This window comes from Tachypleus tridentatus, chromosome 12, assembly GCF_004210375.1.
Source record: "Tachypleus tridentatus isolate NWPU-2018 chromosome 12, ASM421037v1, whole genome shotgun sequence".
NCBI lineage: Eukaryota > Metazoa > Arthropoda > Merostomata > Xiphosura > Limulidae > Tachypleus > Tachypleus tridentatus.
In genome coordinates, this window is record NC_134836.1 from 117,115,128 (window position 1) to 117,141,086 (window position 25,959).

The following is a 25,959-nucleotide window of genomic DNA, read 5'->3' on the forward strand; positions in this document are numbered from 1 at the left end:
GGGTGGTGATGACTAGCTGCCTTCCCTTTAGTCTTACACTGCTAAATTAGGGACGGCTAGCACAGATAGCCCTCGAGTAGCTTTGTGCGAAATTTCCAAAACAAACAATCAGCTATGTCTGTACATCCAGTTGTCGTCAAGTTTACGTAACCCTAAAGTTTACAGCCCAATTATAATTTTAAGAAAATTTAAAAAAAACAGTTATAAGACATATTTTGTAGCAAAAACAAACAAACAAACTGTTTTTATGGATGGGATAGAAAAACACTAGAAATATATTTCAACAGTTATCTCTTTCAAGAGTGTTGTTTGCTCTTGTTTTTTGTGTTGTTGTTGTTACAAAAGTCCACAAATTCTAGTTTAATAATATTCATGCTGTTTGATACTACAGCAGTGTTGTGTGAAAGGCACAAGAAATGTTGTTAGAAATGATACATAATCTGATTCTAGAAACTTTCTTGTTAATTTTCGCGCAAAGCTACACGAGGGCTATCTGTGCTAGCCGTCCCTAATTTAGCAGTGTAAGACTAGAGGGAAGGCAGCTAGTCATCACCGCCCACCCACAACTCTTGGGCTACTCTTTTACCAACGAGTAGTGGGATTGACCGTTACATTATAACGCCTCCACGGCTGAAAGGGCGAGCATGTTTGGTGCGACGGGGATTCGAACCCGCAACCCTAAGATTACGAGTCGAACGCTTTAACACACATGGACATGCTGGTCTAGAAACTTCTGGATGGACATTCTTAGAAGGTGTGAAAGAATAATCGTTGTCACTGCCAACAAATCAACATTGTTAACAGTTTAAAAGGGGAATCTGAGTACGTTTAGCATAAATATATTAATTACCATAAATATGGGATAAGGCTTAAAAATTTGCAAGTATTCAAGTATTCCAGTTTCAAGTATTTCAAGTCTGAGATTGGCTGTTCATCGTATTCGTAGTAAATTGTCTGGAAGTGGAACTGAGGCTTCCAATTCAAGCGTTCTTGCATGGTGAATGTTTCCATGGTTGCAGGTTAAAGGAAATATCTCAAGGACAGTTGAGAAAAGTTTGGAGAATAGTACTTGGATGATGGAATCTAGTTCCACTCAAACCTTGATGAAGCACAGGTCTAGATGTTGGGTCATGCTGTTGGTGGGCGTATTTGTTAAAGGTCTTGTAAAGAACAAACAGGGTAAACAACCTACATACTGTCCAGAATGGAGACGACAATATATCCTTTTACAAGACTCTTTTTGATCTAATGGTAAGCCTTGTTCTTATACATGGTGCAATGGATTCCGTAACAAACCAAAGAATATTGACCAATCGCTTGAAATCGTCAAATGCAAAACCGGTTAATGCAACTGGATTTTCCCAAAACAACAAAGATCCATATCACACATGAAAATCAACTTCAGAAAGGTTAGAAAAGAATAACCTCAAGGTTCTGGATTGGTCTAGTGAACATCCTGATCTAAATGCGATTGAGAACCTTTGTTTGTTTGTTTTGTTTTTCAATGTCTCTCCTAGCTACACGAGTACTATCTTCGATAGCCATTCCTAATTTAACAGTGTAGGACAAGTCATCAGCACTCACCTCCAACTGTTGGGATACTCTTTTACTAACGAACAGGGAGATTGAACGTCACCTTATAACCCCCACACGCCTGAAAGGGCTAACATGTTGATGACTAGCTGCCTTCCCTCTAGTCTTACACTGCTAAATTAGGGACAGCTGGCACAGATGGCCCTCGTGTAACTTTGTGCGAAATTCAAAACAAACAAACAAACAAGCTGAATTTCCACAAATTTGTCAAAATTATAATTTTCCATTAAGGAATATAAACCGTACGTGTATGCTTGTTGTAGTAAGACTAATCTAGTGAATAACAGTACAAGTAGTGCGTCAGACTTAAATAGCTTTATATTAGTCTATGTGTATATATTACAAAAACTGTATGGCCCGCCATGGCCAGGTGGGTTAAGGCGTTTGACTCCCCGTCGCACCAAACATGCTCGCCCTTTCAGCCGTGGGGGCGTTATAATGTGACGGACAATCCCACTATTCGTTGGTAAAAGTGTAGCCCAAGAGTTGATGGTGGGCGGTAATGACTACCTGCCATCTCTCTAGCCTTGCACTGCAAAATTAGAGACGGCTAGCGCAGATTGTCCTCGTGTAGTTTTATGCGAAATTCCAAAACAAACAAACAAACACGACAGTTAATAGATACTGAAAACCTCACCAGCTATCACGCGCGAATAGAAATTTTTATATTCATGTTTCGAATATATATATTAATATATATCGGATAATTCAAGCAAAGGTAAACTGTGTCACGCGCTTAGGGCAATATAAACTGACCAGCGATAAACGTGAAAGGGAACTAGTTTGTAGTGTCTGTAGATGTATTCCTACACAACGGATACTCATAGTACTAAGATACATTTCATCTCTATTCCATTTTTATTTTGTACCGTAATGTTTTTTGTTTTTTTTACGTATATGACGTAACTTGTCTCTGGATTCAGTTCTAAAACAACCAGATGAAGGGCATGCCAACCTGAAACGCTGTGAATGTTGAAACAAGTAGTTCGGATCAGACATTGTTCCTGGTAGAACTGTTTTGTTATCGATTTTACTTCGTACTATAATGGTTTTTTTTCCCTTACGATTACGTTTTCTTTTTTAAATGTTAAATTTAACTTAACACTGTTTCGTGTCTCTAAAAGTAATAATTTTTTCATATGCGTTTGCAATCCGGGGGCTTTTGAGTTTTACTCTAACATGAAACGTGTATAGACAAATATTTTGGAACATTTTTCAAAGTAACATTTTTATCACATAGAACTCGGAGAACATATAAATGCAGTAGACAATGGAAACCCGGAAATAGAACAGGATCCGGTAGAGAAATTTAAAGACGAATTTGAGCGGCCGATGCGCTACGATGCAAAGAAACCAGGTCCGGCTTATTATGTTCATGAGCCTGACTCGTCGGAAACGGGAAACCGAAATGTAAGGACTTTTTTTTTTTTTTTATTGCATGATAAAAATATTTTGGCGAGAACGAAGTTTTTAAACGTTTTGGGTGACGTTTCAAAAGACCTCGTAAGGAAAGGGTATTATTGTTTGCTTGAGATATCTCTTCAAGTGGTAAAGTGGAAACACATATAACCAAATATATGTGAAACATTTAATTTCTTTTCATAACTTAAAGCTTACTCTAATCAACAACAAGTATCTCTGATGAAGGGCTCAACATGGCCAGATGGGTTAAGGCGTCCGACTCGTAATCTGAGTGTCACGGGTTCGAATCCTCGTCGCACCAAACATGCTCGACCTTTCAGCCCTGAGGGCATTATAATGTGACTGTCAATCCCACTATTCGTTAATAAAAGAGTTGGCGGTGGGTGATGATGACTAGCTGCCTTCCCTCTGGTCTTACACTGCTAAATTACGGACGGCTAGCGCCGATAGCCCTCGAGTAGCTTTGCGCGAAATTCAAAAATAAACAAATACACAAATCAGTGATGAAAATAAATAGATAATTATTTAATTGAAACAGTGCATTGAAAGAAGGTGTTTGTGTTTTTCTTATAGCAAAGCCATATCAGGCTATCTGCTGAGCCCACAGAGGGTAATCGAACCCCTGATTTTAGCGTTATAAATCCGTAGACTTACCGCTGTACTAGCGAAGGTGGCCTGAAAGAAAAAACGCCATGAAACATTATAATAATGTATTTAAAGAAATAACGTTCTGGAACGTTTAACCTTCCACCATCAGCGAGCAGTTGATACGCTGGAATACGATACTGTAATAAAATACAGTCAGTCGTATAATGCAGTGCAATGTAAGTCAAATGACGTATCACGTAGGAAAAATCTAAATAGTTTTGGTTGAAGAGTGTTTGGGATTACGTTTAACTGACCATATTATACGAGTCATTACTAGTTTCCGTTCATCCGCCACATTTCTAAATATTTATTATTTATATGAGTAACTAGCTAAAATATTCGTTTCGTGGATGGAAATTATGCAAATATATGTTTAATGAAAGGTTACCTTGGGACATGAAAAGTTGCTTCTGTTATATGTAGCCCCCCGCTAGTTCAGTGGTAAGTCTACGGATTTACAACGCTAAAATCAGGGGTTCGAGGTGGCTTTGCTATACGAAAACACACACACACACGCGTATGTATATGTAAGTGTGAGAAATGTAAGAACGTCCGTAAAAACAGCAACACTGGACATGTGTAGGTATCATCCTCGGACCCAGGAGAGACATCGTGGTAAAACAGTACCCATATAAATCGTAAGACGGAAACGTGTTCGTATGTTTCCATGGGCCTAATGAACGTAGAATTTCCATATTAGGTTTGGTGAAGATCCATCCATACCCTGTGAAGTAGATACATATACCAGTTTCGGAGCTAGTGAACCGAGTTACCGCAAAATATTATCCACAGTTTGACTTGTGGGTGCGTTATAAGTGTGACTGAACATCTTTTTATCGTGGGTGTTAAAGTGCTACTGACGGATCAGCAGAAGATGAACTTAGTGGCTTCGTAATGCATATACAAACCTTGCAAGAATGTGCCACGTTATTTAGGTCGTGCTAAATTTTACTGTGGCGATTGTTTAAAAAATTATAGGATGTTAATCTTTATTAACTGCTTCTGATTAACAGTTTTAACGCCCTCTTTATCATAATATTCTTTTCTTTGAAAATTATAATCGAATAGTTCTAAGATGAAGTTACAAACACAAAAATGACCGGCCGTGACCTAGCAGTTGCTTGTCTGGAATGTAAATTCAAAAATCTATGGTTCACGTCTCTTTAATGTGTCGCGAGTTCGCATCCCCGTCGCGCTAAACATGCTCGCCCTTTCAGCCGTGGGGGCGTTATAATATGACGGTCAATTCCACTATTCGTTGGTAAAAGAGTAGCTTAAGAGTTGGCGGTGGGTGGTGATGACTAGCCGCCTTCCCTCTAGTATTACACTGCTAAATTAGGGACGGCTAGCGCAGATTGCACACAAGTAGCTTTGTGTGAAATTCAAAAAACCAAACAAACAAAACCTTTCCTGTGTAAACCCTGGTGGTCAAATGTTTTTAGACAGCCCGACATTTTTCATAGTTTTTCGCTTCCAAACCACTTCGGTGGGACAAAAAATCCCGCAGACCACCTATAGGTAAACCCACCCTATCTCTTCTGTTCTCTTATACGGCCTTAGCCGTGACGTTGCGCACCGGTAACTTAAGTTTTGGACCATTTCATGGACTACCAGTGGACGCTGGACTACACTTTGAGAACTACTGGACTAGAGGGAAGACGTACTGAACACCTCCCACTGACAACTCTGACTACTTTGTTAGATAAGATGGTGGGCTTTAACTGTTACATCATATTCTCTATCCCAAAGTGCAGTGCGCGAACCTCAGTTCCACATTTAATCGCTAACCAGTGGTCTGCGCTCGACTCAACAGTGTACAGTTTCTTGAATATTACCTGTTGTAGGTCATATGACTTCGATTCGAGAGACCTCCTTGTCTATTTTCTTTCTGTTTTTTTTTTTATAGTACAAAGCTACACACTGGGATACCTGCTCCTTGTCCACTTGGGTAACTTGAACCGTAGCAAGTCTGGAAATTTATTTTCTGGGGGACTGTTATGAAATCCAAAAAAATTAAAATTGGCGGTACAAACACCATATACCTTACTGTGTCCAAAGAACTGAACCAAGAGATAGTTAATAGTTTAAAAAAATTCAAATAATAATTAATGATCGGTAACTTTAACCGTTTGTTTGTTTCTAATTAAGCACAAGGCTACACAATGGGCAGAGTACAGGTAGTCCAGCGAAAGGTCTACGGATTTACAACGTTAAAATCAGAGATTCGATTCCCCTAAATGGACAAATCGGATAGCCCGATGCGGCTTTGCTATAAGAGAAACACACATCTCTGCGGACTTACAACGCTAGAAACCTAGTTTCGATATCTTTCGCTGTCTCAGCGGGTAACGTCCGTAGACATACAGCTGTACTACAGGGGGCTGCTGATTTATGTGTGTGGAGAGACGTGAATGTTGACAGTGGGTAATATTTTCAACGCTGTTTTGCGCTATTTCTAAGAACAAACCGAAACTTCAATAAACTTAAAATAGTCTTGGAAATTCCTCGGTGTCTGTATAAAAGTCCCAGAATTCCGTGAACGTGGAGAAATAATCATGAAAAGACGATATGTTTCGACGTTTTAAAAGCTAAAATTCATGGTTCGATTCACCTGGACGAAGAGAGGGCAATTAGTCCATTGTTTAGCTCTGTCCTAACAATATAGGCAATAAACAGTATTCAGTGATGACGAGAAAACCCACTTGTAAAGAAAAAATATATATGTAAAAACAACTCGTTTTTACATATATAATAAACAGTATTATAAACTCGGCTTTTTGTATATTACAGGCTCGACCCGGCATGGCCAAATGTGTTAAGGCGTTCGACTCATAACCTGAGGGTCGCGGGTTCCAATCCGAATCTCCGTCGCACCAAAGATGCTCGCCCTTTCAGCCGTGGGGTCGTTATAACGTGATGGTCAATCCCACTATGCGTTGTCAAAGAATAGCTCACGTGTTGGTGGTGGGTGGTGATGACTAGCTACCTTTTCTGCGCAGATAGCCCTTGAATAGCTTTGCGCGAAATTCAAAACAAACAAACAATATACAGGCTCATTCATAGTTGATTAATTTGGATAACATTATTGTTTTTTTCGTTAATTGTATTCGTTCTTTTTTATTACATTATAAAAGTTTGTAAGTAATTTACTTGTTAGAAAAACCGATATATCTCTCAGTTTTGTTCTGTTGTTTTTGCCCAGGACATTGTAATTCCAAGTGATATTATGAAAGCTCTCAGAATCGGTGGAGAAAATAGTTTCCCCTCACTAACCTCAGGTGTCGCTACTGGTCAGCATCCGCCATTTTCCCACTACGCTGTAGGTGAGTAGATGCTAGGAATTTGTTGTTTGTTTTTTAATCTAAAACGTGTTAGCGTAGATTAATATAAAATAATTTCCGAGGCAAAATATTTACCAAAATTTGACTTTAAAAATTTTTAAATCATTTTAGAAAAATGTGTATGTGAAACTTCAAAGATTTTAATTTTTTTTAAGAGAAAAAGATGGTGAAGTGAAGTATGCGTACGAAAAGCTACTTTCGTTAACGTATTAACCAATAAGACTCATGGTTAGATACATGTAACTTTGTTTTCCTGCCTTATGGAAACTAGATAGTTTGCTGTTTGCCATTTTTAGATCTCTTAAAATGTATACCTTGGTCAGATTAGAGCTGGCCAGGTGGTTAAAGGCGCTTGACTCGAAATCTGAGGATCGCGGGTCACACCAAACATGCTCGCCTTTTCACCCGTGGGGGCATTACAATGTGATGGTCAATCTCACTATTCGTTAGCAAAAAAAGTAGCCCAAGAGTTGACAGTGGGTGGTGATCACTAGCTGCCTTCCCTCTAGTTTTACACTGCTAAATTAGGGACAGCTATCTGCGCTAGCCGTCGAATAGCTTTGCGCGAAATTCAAAAACAAATAAACAAACCAAATCAGTCCATTTGTTTTACCAAATTCAAATTATTTTGTTTATTCTATGAAGTTTTTAAAAATATTTCTCTGGACTTGAAAACACAAAGCTACACATTGGACCGTCTGTGTCTGTCCACCGCTATTATCGAACCTTATTGTTTAGCATTATGAGCCCACAGACTTATCACCGACTCCCCCGGATACCAGTTAGTATGAAAATTGTTCTGCAGTGAATATTAGTGGTTCGTTTTGTTTGCTGAGATGAAGTTGAACAGATACACAATAAGCAAGCGTTTTGTTTATTCAACTGATAACTAAGCCTTCGGATTCCTTTCAGCTGACCTACTGAAACAGTGGTTCTGTTTAGTGTCAAACATGATTACCATTCAGCCAACGAGACCTAATCTTCAATTTTACGCATCGCCTCGATGTGGGTCTCTTTGAATTAAGCAGTGTTTGATGCACGAGCGATAATTAGATTAATTAAACAGTTCCTTTGTTATTAGTGTCACAGACCCCATCATTATGTGCTCGAAGCGTCTCCAGTGTTTCGGTTCACGTTATTACAAATTTAATGAGAGGTTCGTCTTTTTTTTTTTTCTTTTCTTTTTTTTTTTTAGTAATTTGGACTGATTTGGACATGTGTCTGTGCCACACGTGTATTGCAAGATGATATTACCAGATAAAAAGGTGGTAATAGGAGTGTGGCAAGACAAACTTTGTGAGATTTGGTGTTAAAATGAGCAGTTGGTTTAGTGAGACAGAGTGTGTTGTATGGAAATAAAAATGCAGTGGCGTAGCTAGGGGGGGCAAGGGGGTACATCTGTCCCCGGGCGCAGCATCGGGGGGGGAGGCAAATTGATGTTACATAATTAGGATTTATGGCTTACATTTTGTCATGAGGGGGCGCGAAAACTGACTTTGTCCCCGGGCGCTGAAAACCCTAGCTACGCCACTGTAAGAATGTTCTCTAATTTGTTCTATACTAAAAATACAGTTTTTTTTGGGTGTATCGTTCTATTGTTTCTGAGACTAGCTAAGACTGTTTACATCGAGGTATTATATTCCTCCAGTTGTAAAACTCGTCGCTTTATAATAAGTAATTAATGTCAGTAATTTATCCAGGATTTCTGTGGTAAAATCATAGCTAATTCAAACATTTATTAATTCAGTGTAGTAAAACATAGTCCAGAGAAACCGTGACTGCTCTGACACTGAATGGTCCACAGAAACGTGACTGCTGTAATGCTACGCGGCCCATAGAAACGTGATTGTTGTAACATTACATGGTTCACAGAAACCGTGACGTTGTAACGTTACATGGTTCAGAGAAACCGTGACTGTTGTAACGCTACATGATCCGGAGAAACCGTGACTGTTGTAACGCTACATGATCCGGAGAAGCCGTGACTGTTGTAACGCTACATGGTCCAGAGAAATCGCGACTGTTGTAAAACTACAAGATATTTAGACGTCAGGTTTACAAGTGTTAAAAATGGCTGATTTCTTGATGTGTGTTTAGTACACATTATGTATATGATCATTTACGTAAAAGTGTGGATCACTTGTGGTCCTCTTGTTAGTGTGTATAGCTACTTATAAAAAGGTCCAAGGTTCAAGCCTGCATGTGCTACGACATACGCTCCTAAGCTTTGTAGGAGTTGTACTGTTAAAGTAATCCTGATATTCGGACATGTGCAGCTGTCTTGTTACCCTTTTTTCTATTTCTGGATCAGAGCTCACTTTGTCTGACTTTTGGGTCACTGACCCCGTGTGTCCTCCAACTTGAAATTTAAAAACAAAATAAACACCAGAGACGCAGAAGTTTCTGGCCATTCCGGGTTATCTTTTAGGCCCCGAAATCGTTTTGAGATTTTTTGAAAGATTTCTAACCCTAAATTTCTGCCACGAGTTTGATTTGTTTTGAAACACCAGATACGAGTGTGTTTCGACTTTTCTGTGACGTCACACGAACCGCTGCGTTAAATTGCATCAAGTGAGAAGCATACGTGAACATTAGCATTGGAACGAGTAACGTTATCATAGTGTAAGCGCTAAAATCCGGGGTTCGATTCGTCGCAGTGGACACAGCAGATAGCCTAATGTGGTTTTAGGCTAAAGCCAACAAGTCTAGTAAAGTATTTACATATCTCAGCTGAGAAAGTGGGGGTATATTAATCACAGCTCTTGAGTAGTAAGATATGATTTTACATTCAAATAAGGCGAAACCCTTACTGAAAAGACTTGTAATTCATACCAAAGATCCAGTAAGTAGAATTTGCCAATTCGGCTTACCTACAACTTCATCCAATTATAAAATTGTAATTTTCATATGCAGTGCACATTCTTAGGTTTCCGTTTCCGTTGCGTATTTGTCTCTGGGTGGATATTCGGGGACGCATATCCGCCTACACTGAGGATTAGCCGTGTAAGAAAGGTACCATCCTTCAATTGATTACGTAGGCCAAAATTAAACCAATATAAATTTTACTTTTTTTTCTGTATATTTGAAGCCACGCCTTACTGATTTTTTTTCGCCAATAAGATGCTACTTTTTCGTTTGTATTGACGTGATGAGGTACCTCGCAATTAGTAAAAACACTGGTACTTCTTAGCGGGTCGTCTTAATTGTCGATTCTCATTAAGTTGATTGTTCTAAACGATGTTGATAGAATACCAGGCCCGGCATGGCCAGGTGGGTTGAGGCGTTCGACTCGTAGTCTGAGGGTCGCGGGTTCGAATCCCGGTGGCACCAAACATGCTCGCCCTTTCAGCATTGAGTGCGTTATAATGTTACGGTCAATCCCACTATTCGTTGGTAAAAGAGTAGCCCAAGAGTTGGCGGTGGGTGGCGATGACCAGCTGCCTTCCCTGTAGTCTTATACTGCTAAATTAGGGACGGATAGCGCAGATAGCTCTCTAGTAGCTTTGCGCGAAATTAAAAAAAAACATCAAGAAAAACAAACGACCTCATCACTAAAAAGAATGTTGACCAAAAAAAAAAAAATTTTAATACATAAGCATTCCAACTTCAGTGTCAGCTGTGGTGCTGTTTGTAATTGAACCGTGAATTACACAGCCTGACAGACTTCCGAATATAAATAAAGATCTATTATTCCTTGTAGCTTGTGAAGCTGTATGGAAGAATGCTAAGTATGTAAGATATGGGGAGGTTGCTTCATTTACGGAATCATCAAAACCCTTGTAATAATGGATGTTTGCTGTATTGCTAATTCCAGTAATTGCTTCCCTTCCCCTCAATGCTTCAGTCTTTGCGCTTAACAACAGACAAACAAACTGTAGCTGCACTAAAACGATTACAGTTTGACTTTTATTTTATATTCAGACGTTTTCTTATTATGCCTCGATAAGTCGATTAGTAAAGAAGAATGGTGATGCGTCCTTCATTCAGAAACAAAAATAAAATTATACTCGTCCGACCGTGGTTTATCTTTGGCAATGACTAGATCTGTATTATGTATAGGTCTCGCATAACTATTTTATACAAATGTATCGACACCTCGTCCGATACGATGCGATTTATGTATGTGTGGGTTTTTTGTTGTTTTTTATTTCGCGCAAAGCTAGGCGAGGGCTGTCTGCGCGAGCTGTCGCTAATTTAGCAGTGTAAGACCAGAGGGAAGGCAGCTACTCATCACCACCCACCGCCAACTCTTGGGCTACTTTTTTACCGATGAATGGTGGGGTTGACCGTCACATTGCAACGCCCCCATGACTGAAAGGATGAGCATGTTTGATGCGACGCGGATTCGAACCCGCGACCCTCAGATTACGAATTGAGTGCCTTAACCACCTGGCCTTGCAGGCCCTACGATTTATGTATCATCATGAAATTTGGCGACCTCTCAGGAAACAAGTCTTTTGTACAGAAAAATTCAGATTTTCTAATTGTGTATTATTGTTAAAAATTAATGCTTAATGTATGGAGTCAAAGTAGTCACTGTTTCGAGTGTAAAGCAGTTTTAATGCTAAGATTAAAAATACTTTTCTCCACCTAAAGGCCCCCCGTTAGTACAGCGGTATATCTAAGTATTTACAACGCTAAAATCAGGGCTTCAATTTCCATCGTTGGACTCAGCAGATAACCAAATGTGGCTTTGCTGTAAGAAAACACACAAAAACAGATTTCTTTTTTATAATTTTTGAAACCTCCGAGAAAAATTTCTAACATTTTTTCGATAAATATTCACATATTATCTGCTATGTTCACTACCTTTGTTTTATGTGAAGTCGGTCAATTTGAACAACCACGTAACCATCATTAAAAATGCAAAATATATCAAAATAATATTTTTTTTTATTTGTAGAATTACTGCAAGTTGTAGCAGAAAACTACATTTACTTACATTACATTAATTAGATCCGGTGGCCAGTCTGTTAAGACGTGAGGGTCAAGTGTTCGAATCCCCCTCGCATCAAACATGTTCGCCCTCCCAGCCGTGGGGGCGTTATAATGTGACGGTCAATCCCACTTTTCGTTGGTAAAAGAGTAGCCCAAGAGTTGGCAGTGGATGGTGATGACTAGCTAGCTGCCTTTCCTCTAGTCTTACACTGCTAAATTAGGGACGGCTAGCGCAGATAGCCTTCGCGTAGCTTTGTGCGAAATTCCAAACAAAACAGAACTAAATTATTTGAATAATACATCTGTTTATAATTAAACGTTGTTGTCAAAATTGTCAAACTTTGTACCAAAAGCGTTGGTAAAACTTCCGTATCTTAGCTTCGAATTTTAGACGACTGTTTAAAAATGGAAGATTAAATAATATTTTAGAAAAAGACGATACTCTGTAAAATATAATAAAACGTCAAGCAAAGAAAGAAAAAAAATGTTTTTATGAAATTCAGGCCTCTTTATCTTTGACAAAGGAACAAATTGAAACATATTGCACTTAATAAAAAATTGACTTGAAATATGCCATAGTTCCGAGAAAAGGTTCATAAGTGGACTGGTGTGTAACACACTTTATAAGAAAGTCTAAACTTTTATTGTAACGTTCCATTAAATGTTTTTTTTAGTAGGGTAAGGGAACTTTCAGTCAAATATACTTACCTTGAGAAACATCTTCCAAAACTGATAAAAAAAATTCACTCATTCTTTCACTCACAACATCTTCACTCACAACAACTTCACTTATTGCCCATTTTGAAACAAATTATTTTTTTCCCCAATTCAACAGGTTGCCAAGTTACATTAAAGTTTATAGGCTTACTATTTTTTTACCATTAGGATCCTCCGCGTCCCTGAAGACGCATGCGTTGTTGAGTCATTAAAATTTTTTGTTATAGCTAGACACACGCTGTAAACATTATTCGTTAGTTATCGGTGCGGTAAAATTTGAAAGTGAGCTGAACAAACTGAAGAATTGGAAATGTATATCTTGGCGGCTCTTTCAGCAGAGCACTGCTGTACTTTTCAGTATTCTATGTATTAACATGATTCGTTTGAACTTAATGTATTACATTCGATTTTGTTTTTTGTAGTATTTAACCACTCTGCTAAGTAAACTGTGTACTTAACCATAATGCAAGAGACGCTTTCAAAAACCCACTTGTAAGCCATACAGAGTGTGATGTTATTATAGCGCCACCTATAACGTAGAAGCTTGCATTACTCGTTGAAGAAGGCTGCAAAGTCACCTTCAGAATCTTTGTTGTGAAGCGGGTAAAACTGCGCCGAAAATCTTATTAATGCATTACATCTCTTTAAGACAGCTGGTAATTTTTAACTAATATTTCTTTGCTTATTTGTTGTAAATGACCAGCAGACCAACTGAGGTCATATAAAACCAACGATACAAAATACACATTTGGCCATATAACTATTTGTTAACGTACTGTAAAGACATTCATCGCATAGCAACTGTTACTAAACTCCGTTGTTTGTTTGTTTTTTGGAATTTTCACGCATTGCTTTACGAGGGCTATCTGCGCTAGCCATCTCTAAATTAGCAGTTTAAGACTAGAGAGAAAGCAGCTTCTCATCACTGCCCACCACCAACTCATGGGCTACGCTTTTACTAACGAATAGTGGGATTGATGGAATCATTATAACGCCCACAGGGCTGAAAGGGCAAGCATGTTTGGTATGACGGAGATTTGAACCCGCGACCTTCAGGTAACGAGTCGAGTGCTCTAACCACTTTGCCATGCTGGGCCAACTCTATTGTTAATATCGCGTTGTTATTATTTGCACAGTTGTAACGATGACGTTACTAATCAACCGTTACTATTGGTATGTTCTGCATATTAACAAAGTGTACACTTCAATATAACTCCTCACTAACTCGAAACAACGTGGGTTATCTCGTTTTCGATATTCTTGATATACGAAAATATCCACTCAAGACTAGTGGCTGTAAGACACTTTTCCGTTTCTACCCACTCTCGGGCTTTTTTGATAAACAAACATCTCTCAGCTCCTCTCAAAGCTAGGTCACAACAATTAAGTTTTTATGTTATTACTACATCAACAGCATAGCAACATGATTATTTAAAGTTTTAGTCGTCGTGGTAACATTATTAACGGGAACGATTATTAAGCAAGTTCATTTGAATTCGGAAATGAGAGTCAAAAGTGACAAAGCCTTATCGTAGATTTCATAATATATACATACGTTTTTCATTACCGGCTTTCGTCATCGCAGCACGCTTCACGCGCTTTTTTTTTTTTTTTGTCCTTCAAATTGCTCATCTTGGCGAACACAATACTAAGCTTCAATCATAAATAATAATTAGTCCCGGCAGTACCCAGGCTGTGCAGGGTCCTATTAATTAACAGCACTTCCAAGACACGGACAAGGTTCACTTCAGTATTCAAGCGTACGCACTGGATTCCTACTGTTGCGTAGGGAGACGCGTTTTACCGCTGCTCTCGAGTTTAATATGTGTACAACCGCGGTAGTAACGCGCGAAGCGTCGTAACTCTCTGAATGCTCACATATTTTTGTTCGTTTATCATTACATATAAAGACTAACATGGTTTAGAATACATGATTTTTATGCTGACCTTTCTATTTGTGGACTTAAAAAATATTAAAAAATACCTTTAACGAATTTGATTGGCGTTCTAAGACGGTAAAGTCGAAAATCCAAGGTTTGCAACCCGTTACCTCGATAAGGTACTCTGCACGTTTGAGACCGTGGTCGTGTTGCCAGAGTTATAGTAATATCTTACTAATAGATCAGGCGAAATAGCTCCAATGTTGGCAGAGCCTGGTGTTGGCTAGCTGCCTCTTTTCAGTTCAAAACCCGGCACGGATAATGTTTATAGCTCTTGTGTAGCTAGGGCTAAATTTAACAAAATAAACGCGACACTGAGATATGTAGCTGTTTCTGTCCGTCTAATTATATTGTATAATCATTAACTTGTGATAAAAATATTTCACTAAATTAAACCTGTTTTCCATTACAGTACTTCAGAAATACGTTATTATTGGTGGAATTTTAGTTGTATAATTAACACGACAACCAATCAGAATGTATGTACTGGAAACACACATTCAAATGTCCCAGCACACGTTTAGTGGTGTCACATGGGGTGCTGGAACATCTTAGTGGTTGTTGTAGCTAAATCGTAGTAACTTACAATCTTATATAACAGTATTAAGTAATAGTGTAGCGTTTCGAGGCAATATGTGTGGAGCATAACATACCTACATATCTCCGTTATCTGTGTATGCTATTTAACACTTGTACCGTAACATACCTACATATCTCCGTTATTTGTGTATCTTATTTAACACTTGTACTGTGGCATAGCTGTATCTCCTTCATCTGTGTGTCTTATTAATACTTGTAGCGTGACATAGCCATATCTCCGTCATGTGTGTATGTTATTAATACCTGTACCGTGACATAGCCATATCTCCGTCATGTGTGTATGTTATTAATACCTGTACCGTGACATAGCCATATCTCCGTCATGTGTGTATGTTATTAATACCTGTACCGTGACATAGCCATATCTCCGTCATGTGTGTATGTTATTAATACCTATCCCGTGACATTACCATATCTCCGTCATCTGTGTATGTTATTAATACCTGTACCGTGACATAGCCATATCTCCGTCATGTGTGTATGTTATTAATACTTGTAGCGTGACATAGCCATATCTCCGTCATCTGTGTGTCTTATTAATACCTGTACCGTGACATAGCCATATCTCCGTCATGTGTGTATGTTATTAATACCTATCCCGTGACATAACCATATCTCCGTCATCTGTGTATGTTATTAATACTTGTACCGTGACATAACCATATCTCCGTCATGTGTGTATGTTATTAATACCTGTACCGTGACATAGCCATATCTCCGTCATGTGTGTATGTTATTAATACCTGTACCGTGACATAGCCATATCTCCGTCATCTGTGTGTCTTATTAATACTTGTAGCGTGACATAGCCATATCTCCGTCATGTGTGTATGTTATTAATACCTGTACCGTGACATAACCATATCTCCGTCATCTGTGTATGTTATTAATACCTGTACCGCGACATAGCCATATCTCCGTCATCTGTGTATGTTATTAATACCTGTACCGTGACATAGCCATATCTCCGTCATGTGTGTATGTTATTAATACCTGTACCGTGACATAACCATATCTCCGTCATCTGTGTATGTTATTAATACCTGTACCGCGACATAGCCATATCTCCGTCATCTGTGTATGTTATTAATACCTGTACCGTGACATAGCCATATCTCCGTCATGTGTGTATGTTATTAATACTTGTAGCGGGACATAGCCATATCTCCGTCATCTGTGTATGTTATTAATACCTGTACCGTGACATAGCCATATCTCCGTCATCTGTGTATGTTATTAATACCTGTACCGTGACATAGCCATATCTCCGTCATGTGTGTATGTTATTAATACTTGTAGCGGGACATAGCCATATCTCCGTCATCTGTGTATGTTATTAATACCTATCCCGTGACATAACCATATTTCCGTCATCTGTGTATTTTATTAATACCTGTACCGTGACATAGCCATATTTCCGTCATGTGTGTATGTTATTAATACCTGTACCGTTATCTGTGTATCTGTTTATTTTTGAATAAACACAAACGTGTTAACAGTTGAACCGAGTTTCACCCTATGAAGTTTTAAAATAACTATCACAGAAAATGGACACACCGTCTGTTCCAATGTCTGTTTGATCAGGTTTTCAAGATGTTTCTATCGTTTTTGTTGGGTAGTTCGCTAGGAAATAATAGTTCGTGTTTGGCAACAGACAGTACACGTGCTTTGTTATCCCGATTCTAACATTTTATTACTTTGAACAGAAATCTGACATCATGTTCAACTGACTTTTTGGAACGTTCTGTTACTTTTAACAGGGTCAAATTCAATATTGAAAACTCCGATATCCACATAAAAAGCAGCAGCTAATGTCCTAATGTATCGTTTTTCTTTAGACGAAAACAATAAAGGCATATAATAACCAACACTATTCAGTTTCTAAGAATTGTCTTCGTGTTGTAAGGTATACTGTGAGTTATAAGTATTTAATAACCAACACTATTCAGTTTCTAAGAATTCTCTTCATGTTGTAAGGTATACTGTATGTTATAAGTATTTAATAACCAGCCATATTCAGTTTCTAAGAATTGTCTTCGTGTTGTAAGGTATACTGTGAGTTATAAGTATTTAATAACCAACACTATTCAGTTTCTAAGAATTCTCTTTGTGTTGTAAGGTATACTGTGAGTTATAAGTATTTAATAACCAACACTATTCAGTTTCTAAGAATTCTCTTCATGTTGTAAGGTATACTGTGAGTTATAAGTATTTAATAACCAACACTATTCAGTTTCTAAGAATTCTCTTCATGTTGTAAGGTATACTGTGAGTTATAAGTATTTAATAACCAACACTATTCAGTTTCTAAGAATTCTCTTTGTGTTGTAAGGTATACTGTGAGTTATAAGTATTTAATAACCAACACTATTCAGTTTCTAAGAATTCTCTTCATGTTGTAAGGTATACTGTGAGTTATAAGTATTTAATAACCAACACTATTCAGTTTCTAAGAATTCTCTTCATGTTGTAAGGTATACTGTGAGTTATAAGTATTTAATAACCAACACTATTCAGTTTCTAAGAATTCTCTTCATGTTGTAAGGTATACTGTGAGTTATAAGTATTTAATTACCAACACTATTCAGTTTATAAGAATTCTCTTTGTGTTGTAAGGTATACTGTATGTTTTAAGTATTTAATAACCAACACTATTCAGTTTATAAGAATTCTCTTTGTGTTGTAAGGTATACTGTGAGTTATAAGTATTTAATAACCAACACTATTCAGTTTATAAGAATTCTCTTTGTGTTGTAAGGTATACTGTGAGTTATAAGTATTTAATAACCAACACTATTCAGTTTCTAAGAATTCTCTTCGTGTTGTAAGGTATACTGTGAGTTATAAGTATTTAATAGCAAACACTATTCAGTTTCTAAGAATTCTCTTCATGTTGTAAGGTATACTGTGAGTTATAAGTATTTAATAACCAACACTATTCAGTTTCTAAGAATTCTCTTCGTGTTGTAAGGTATACTGTATGTTATAAGTATTTAATAACCAACACTATTCAGTTTCTAAGAATTCTCTTCGTGTTGTAAGGTATACTGTATGTTATAAGTATTTAATAACCAACACTATTCAGTTTCTAAGAATTCTCTTTGTGTTGTAAGGTATACTGTGAGTTATAAGTATTTAATAACCAACACTATTCAGTTTCTAAGAATTCTCTTTGTGTTGTAAGGTATACTGTGAGTTATAAGTATTTAATAACCAACACTATTCAGTTTCTAAGAATTCTCTTTGTGTTGTAAGGTATACTGTGAGTTATAATTCTATATAATTACGTACCTATTAATTTTCAGAAAACGAGCTAGCTTTGAAGCAGCTCGTCACCAAGAGTCTGTCTAATCCGCATCTCTCGTCCGTTTCCATGACAACAGACATTAAACCGGAGGAGTTTGTGTTTAGGGACGAGTCTGAAGGTAATTAAGCCTATGAGAATTTTAAAAAATAGGACATAACAATAATCCTTATTGAAACGGGTAATTATTGGAAACCTTATCCGTATATGGCATCATTATAGATTTAAAAAATCATCGACCTTCGCTTGTTAATATTAATACCTTCTATATGTTTGTCTGTTTGTGTGCACGGACTCATCAGACTTATTAACTGTATTTGGTAGCAGAAATAGAGGCTTGGAACTGAACGAAACGACTTGAGTTATGATAACAAGTGATTTTAAAACTAAGGGTGATACTTTTATCCTTCACTGAGATTAACACTAAAAGTAGTGATATCACCTTTCATTGATGTTAATACTGAAAGTAGTTATTTTATCCACCAGTGAACTTCAAGTGTACTTGTAGAACGTTTTCCATTTGAATTAATTCTAGGTATTGTACTTAAATGACAGGACAACAGTACTTACTGCTAACATCTGGTTGTGTCACTTGAAAATGATGTTTGAAAGTACCAATCCTGTGTGTCTTGAACTTAAAACACTACGTAACTTAATAAAGCAACTACAGACTTAAAAACTTTGATTTTGGTTTTAGTTGTGAAAACAAGTGAAGTGGACAAGAACGAAACAAACGAGCCACTTGCAGAAGTGTTGCCTTACCCAATTTCCACCACTGTATCCACACCATCGGGACACCTCAAGCCGGTCATTGCTGATGCAATTGGTAACGGCGGTGGTCAGTACGAAGCAGTTGACTCAAGTCTTGCTTACTTGCTGATGGACAGGTAAGTGATTCTATTTGAAAGGCTTTTAACCTGTATGGTTCTTATTAAATAATGTTACTGTTGTGATTTTATGTTTTTTTTTAACACAGTCGTTAGGTACAGGATCCCCAAAAACAACCATCATTAGTGTAAATCATAAGAATTACTGATGAGGTACCATAACATATAACTAGTCAGTACATTAACTCTTACCGAGGGTAAGAATTACCTAAACCAGCCAAAGGCTAATTTATTCTAATACATAGGAAACATCTTTAGTGGACAATTATTTTCATACATGATGAGTTACCTAGGTTCGGGGAACAATTTGTAATTCAAATCCTAATCAATAATTATCAATACATATCTATCGACGTGTAAAATATTTGAAATTTTGTCAAAAATGACTTCACTTTGTGACCTCAAAAGTATGGATATAAATAAACATTTTTACTTTATAGAAACTGGCTTCACAATGGAGTCTGAACAGGATAGATAACAAATGCTTTTACTTTATAAAACAGACTTTACCTGTGATAGTTAAAGGGTTTCTAATGGTGTTGATTGTTATTTTACGTAGCACCTTGACAATGGAGGAAGGTTCACATCTAGCGAAACGTCTAGAAAAACTTCTCAATCTACCAAGAGGAACATTTTCAAATGTCAGGTAAAGACAATATTATATGTTTAAAATGTGAAGTTCTAACATGGAACGATCAGTGTTAAGACAACACATTGTGAAGAAGGAAATCGTGTGTTTGTTGTGCACTTTGTTACAAAGTACAAAAATCTATATATAACTCTCAACAAAATGTTAAAATCATCTGATAGTCCTAGTTAATTCCAATAAGAGGTTTACACTATATTCTTATCTAGCTCCTGTATCAGGTTTATTGTGTATAACAGGCTGTTTTATTTCTGTCTGCAGAGTTAAAAAGAAGCAAGTTATTTTCAAAGTAAATCCAAATCCAAAAGGACTTAACGCATCTACTGTGGCAAGAAAAGCTGGTAAGTTTTTGTTTTCACTCATAAATTTCCCATATTGGTTATTGTTTACCAAAGGAACTTACAGATTGTAAATTATTTAACCAAGAAGTTAAATGTTGTGGTTCAAGTATGACAGGAACTTTTTACTTGATTTTTATTTTGCCTGTGTAAAGATGACAAATAATTTATTTCTAGAACAGCACTAACAACTAAACCCTCCGTAAACAGTCGAATAACCTCCGGAAATATTGACTTAAATGAACGCCATCTGGTGGAAAGCTTTGTTTGTTTGTCTATCTGTTACACAGATTCGCGTTTGTAATTTCATCAGATTATTAGACTGTATTATATTTCTGTTGCTCCCCAGTGGCACAGCGTCACGTGTCTGCAGATTTACAGCGCAAGAAACCTAGTTTCATTCCTCGTGATGGGGGAGAGCACAGAGAGCCCATTGGATAGAAAACAAACGAAACATTCATTATTGTTTTCAAAACTACTCGCTTCAAACACAGTAATCAGTCATGATAGAATACTAGACATGGATAGATTTATTTATTGCTAGCATCCCACTAGAGAAAGTCCTACCACATAGATTGATACAAAGATATAAGTGAAATTAAGATGGTGATCGTGGTTTTGTTTGTTTTAAATTTCGTGCATAGCTACACTAGGGCTATCTGCGCTACTTGTCCCTAATTTAGCAGTGAAAGACTAGAGGGAAGGCAGCTGGTTATCATTACCCACCACCAACTCTTAGGATACTCTTTTACCAACGGATAGTGGGATTGATCGAAACATTATAACATCCCCACAGCTGAAGTAGCGAGCATGTTTACTGTAACGGGGATTCGAACCCGTGGCCATCAGATTTCGAGCCCACCGCCCTAACTACATGGTTATACCTGGCCTGCACTGACGGACGTAACGAAAATTTAAACATATCGGTATTAACAAAGCACAACAAAAATAAAAAAAAAACGTATTTAAATGTTGATAGTTCTTCGGATTATCAAATAAATACATGTACAAAGGTTGAGACAACGATATTCTACGGAATTGCAGCGGTAAAATTCGGGGCTCGATTCCTCACAGTGGACACAACAACAGATAGTAGACGAAGTTTAACAGAAAGATGAGGATCAGGTGTGGACCTATTTACACATTTCTTTGGGAACTTTTTTGGTTTGTTGTTAAAGTTCACGACTGACCAATTAATCGGAGACGAAACTGAAGAAGGAACGTACTTAAAACAAATTACATTTCAATAAACGATGCAAAACTCGTGAATAAAGTTATACATCTGTTTAACACGTTGTCATGATCAGGCTTCACCATGGGTTGGTTTGATTTGTTTTGAATTTCGCACAAAGCTACACGAGGGCTATCTGTGCTAGCTGTCCCTAATTTAGCAGTGTAAGACTAGAGGGAAGGCAGCTAGTCATCACCACTCACCGCCAACTCTTGGGCTACTCTTTTACCAATGAATAGTTGGATTGATGGTAACATTATAACGCCCCAACGGCTGAAAGGGCGAGCATATTTGGTGCGACGGGGATTCAAACCCGTGACCCTCAGTTTACGAGTTGAACGCTTTAACCCAACTTGCAATGACGGGCCAGTATAAAATGACACTGTAGCTTTGGAACTGTTGTTAAGATGGGTTTGTTTTTTCTCTTACTTCCACGGCAACAATGTTTAGGGAGAAATAAATAGTAAGATAATGTTTTCCTTCTTTTTAAGTTTCGGTTCATGTTTATCTTTAACGTAACAGTAATTAAATTTCGCTCATGGAAAGTTGGTATAAGACTTGCTACATCAACAAATATAACCATCAATCCCCCACACATTTCCACTCTAAACAAGGGTTAGGCTGTTTAATTTATGTTACCGTGGTATTCGTTTGGTGAATGGAGAAGATTGATCTGTTGCTATGGTGATAGATGCAAGTTCTCACTGGAGCTAGGATTTTCTACTAAAACTCTGTATCATGATGTACTCTCAAATCTAAAGATGGAATGTACCAGTAATATAAAACATGTTACTGTAAGGAACGTTAGAATGTATCGGGAACAGGTATTTTGTTGCACAAGCAGTCAACGAGATCAACTTTCTTTGTTTCTACCGCCAACAGTTTTGTCAAACCTCTCCCCAAAGTATGAAAGTGTATATAATATTCCAGCTTAGTTTCAAACCACGTTCATGTGACTTGTTGTGATTAGCTGTTGGGCTTATGTGCCCTTCTTGTTCAACGAGGTAAGTAAAAATGCATGTGATCCCTTGCTAATATCCTTCTGACTGAGATGATCCGTCCACATGCTTTACTGATCCTTCAGTATCTGTTTGACAAAGATGATCCGTCTACGTACTTTACTATAGTGATCCTTCAGTACCTGACCAAGATGATCCGTCCACATACTTTACTATAGTGATCCTTTAGTATCTGACCAAGATGATCCATATACATACTTTACTATAGTAATCCTTCAGTACCTGACCAAGATGATCCATCCACATACTTTACTATAGTGATCCTTTAGTATCTGACCAAGATGATCTGACCACATACTTTACTATAGTGATCCTTCAGTACCTGACCAAGATGATCTGACCACATACTTTACTATAGTGATCCTTTAGTATCTGACCAAGATGATCTGACCACATACTTTACTATAGTGATCCTTCAGTACCTGACCAAGATGATCTGACCACATACTTTCTATAGTGATCCTTTAGTATCTGACCAAGATGATCTGACCACATACTTTACTATAGTGATCCTTCAGTATCTGACCAAGATGATCAGACCATATACTTTACTATAGTGATCCTTCAGTATCTGACCAAGATGATCTGACCACATACTTTACTGTTGTGATATCCTTCAGTTCCAAAACAAAGTCGTGGCCAACACGGTTCTAAGAATCTTGAAATGGTAGCTATTCATTCAGCACCATATAATTTACTGAGGATCTATCGTAGACAGTGGGAAGCTTTATATTAAACAACTATTGTGACCGTACTTAACCCAATTATGTAGCTTTAATCCCCAGACTATAGGTTTGGTAGGAAATTGACCCGCGAATATAAAAAAGGTTGTCGAACCCTTCTTGATACGGTCGACAAGCGGAGTCCAAGTGTTGGCGGCGGGAGATATTGAATGGCTGTGTTCTCTTTAGTCTGAAGCTTCTATCTGAAGGACGGCTAGCGCAGATAGTCCCCGAGTGGCTTTGTGGGAAATAGAGCAAAACCAAATAATTTACAGTAGGTATTCATGTTTATCTGTGTGCTCGTATGTTTATTGTTTTCCAATCGATTCATCCATTTAACCAAAGTTTTATTATCTGTTGTCACTGTCGTGATGAAAGATAGTCTGTCTTGTTTGTACGAAACTGGAAATATTTTACGTATTAAATATACTAATCCATCTTCTTTTGATACTGCATTTTAGAGAGAGAGAGAAAACACCATCAAACTTTAGGTCATGTGTGGCTACTACACCATCACTAACTATCAGGTCATCCCTTAAGTAATGTCCGGTTTTAGGTTCAGAAAAAGAGAAAAGATTTCAAACACTTTTAATGTTATTTAATCAATAATGTGTGTTCCATTATTATTAATTAGTTCCTGCCAACGATTCACAAGCTTCTGAATGTCACTTCTATAAAATTATTGGGGTTTGGAGGAAAAGAATGTAGAGAGGGTAGTTTTGACATCTTCATGTGTTCCAAGTCCTTTTCCATCAAGATAGTTCTGTAAACTTTGGAATAGATAATAATCAGATGGAACAAGGTCTGGAGAATAAGGAGGATGTGGAAGTTTTTCCCAGTCTAGCTATTCAATCTTTACAGATGTGATTCTTGCTATATGGGGCCGTACATTATCCTGGTGTAACATAACACCTTTATGACTGATCAAAGCAGGCCTCTTTTCTTTTAGTGCAACATTCAAGTGCTCTAACTGTTGACAGTAGAAGTCTAATGTAATCGTTACATTAAGTGGCAGCAACTCAAAGTGGATCATACCAGCATTATCCCATCAAACGCTTAACAAGACTTTCCTAGGGTGGAGGTCCATTTTGGGCTGTGCTTTATCCAGTTTACATGCACTGAGCCATTGTCTGCAGCACTTAACATTTTTGTAGTATATCCATTTTTCATCTCCAGTCACTAACCTGTCCAACAAAGGTGAGTTACGTTCACAAGAGTGCAGAGAAGTGTAAATGTCCACTCTTGCTCTTAGGTTGGCTTCTGTCAAATTATGAGGGACCCATTTTCCAAGTTTTGACACCTTTCCAAGCTGTTTCACATGACAGTGAACTGTTTTATTAAGCTTCTGTGCTAGTTCTTCAACTGTTACAGCACAATCTTCATTAAGTGCAGCCAGCAGCAAGTCATCATTAAACTCAGCTGTACAACCTGAACGTGATGCATCACTTAAACTGTTGTCACCTGATCTGAAGTTCTGAAACCACCTTCAACATTTTCTTTCATTGAGAGACTTCACACCATAAACACCTTGAATGTTTCATGTAGTTTCTGCTGCACTATTGTCTTTTTTAAATTCATAAAGCATTATATACTTAATGTACTCCTCAGACACATCCATCTTCATAAGGGTTTATTTGATTAATGGTCTGTAAAAGTTGAGTTGGATTAGTTTATTTTATTTGTCTGAACATTTTTATACACGTCATACTAAATATTTTAGTTATTAAAACTTTCTACAAAGACAGAAATGATGATGTACTTTCTGTATTAAATTTTCGGACATTACTTATGAGATGACCTGATATATAAGGCTTATTCCCTTTGTCATACTGTTGAGATCGCTTTCACGCTGAGTTATTTTTTGGTAATTCTTTACGATATGCATCATCGCTTAGCAACAAAATTATCACCTAATACTATCAGTTAGGCCAATTATGGTGTTTATGTTGCATGCTCAATATTCATGCTGATTTATTAGAAAGATAGAAAGGTTTGTTTTTGTATTTTTATTTTTTTAATAATGTCGTTGAAATAACAGCAAAATAGTTTAATTCAAATATTTTCATGACATTGTGTAGTAGCCAAAAGCAAAATAAAATTTAGTGTTTTAGCTAAGCCTTACGTTATTTTTATGTCTTAGGCCTAATGCTTAAATTAGATTACAATTAGGCCTACTATTACTAATTTTATAGAATCAGTGTTTAAAACGTTTTAAGTGGTGAATAAGTGCTAATTATATATATATTAACACATACGTTATCTACTTGGCCTTAACACATAAAGACAAATAAATGTTTATTACTACCCAATATCATTTATTCTTTGTACAGTCGAAAGAGTTGAAAAAAGCGTTTTCTGCTTCCTGACCTGGAATATAAGAAACGGTTCAACAGTGTTATATATGTATTTTTTAAGATTACACACACTTTTCTTCACGATAACACTTAAATTTACTGCTTAATTTTTATTTTGTGTGTTTCTTATAGCAAAGCCACATAGGGCTATCTACTCAGCCCACCGAGGGGAATCGAACCCCTGATTTAGCGTTGTAAATCCGGAGACATACCGCTGTACTAGAGGGGCTGTTTTATTATAAATATCGTCATGAAAGAA

The 25,959-nt window shown here is 37.3% G+C and overlaps 1 protein-coding gene across 1 annotated transcript in view; it reads left to right on the forward strand.

The window, feature by feature from the left end:
- LOC143235742 (uncharacterized) overlaps nt 1–20,815 on the forward strand; it is a 103,938-nt gene extending 83,123 nt beyond the window's left edge. Inside the window, exons 7-13 of the mRNA XM_076473948.1 lie at nt 2,834–3,003; nt 6,866–6,986; nt 18,505–18,624; nt 19,201–19,390; nt 19,950–20,036; nt 20,298–20,377; nt 20,724–20,815. Of these exons, the coding sequence (XP_076330063.1) occupies nt 2,834–3,003; nt 6,866–6,986; nt 18,505–18,624; nt 19,201–19,390; nt 19,950–20,036; nt 20,298–20,377; nt 20,724–20,815 (860 nt within the window). The remainder of the gene's footprint in view (nt 1–2,833; nt 3,004–6,865; nt 6,987–18,504; nt 18,625–19,200; nt 19,391–19,949; nt 20,037–20,297; nt 20,378–20,723) is intronic.
- The last annotated feature ends 5,144 nt before the right edge of the window (nt 20,816–25,959 follow it).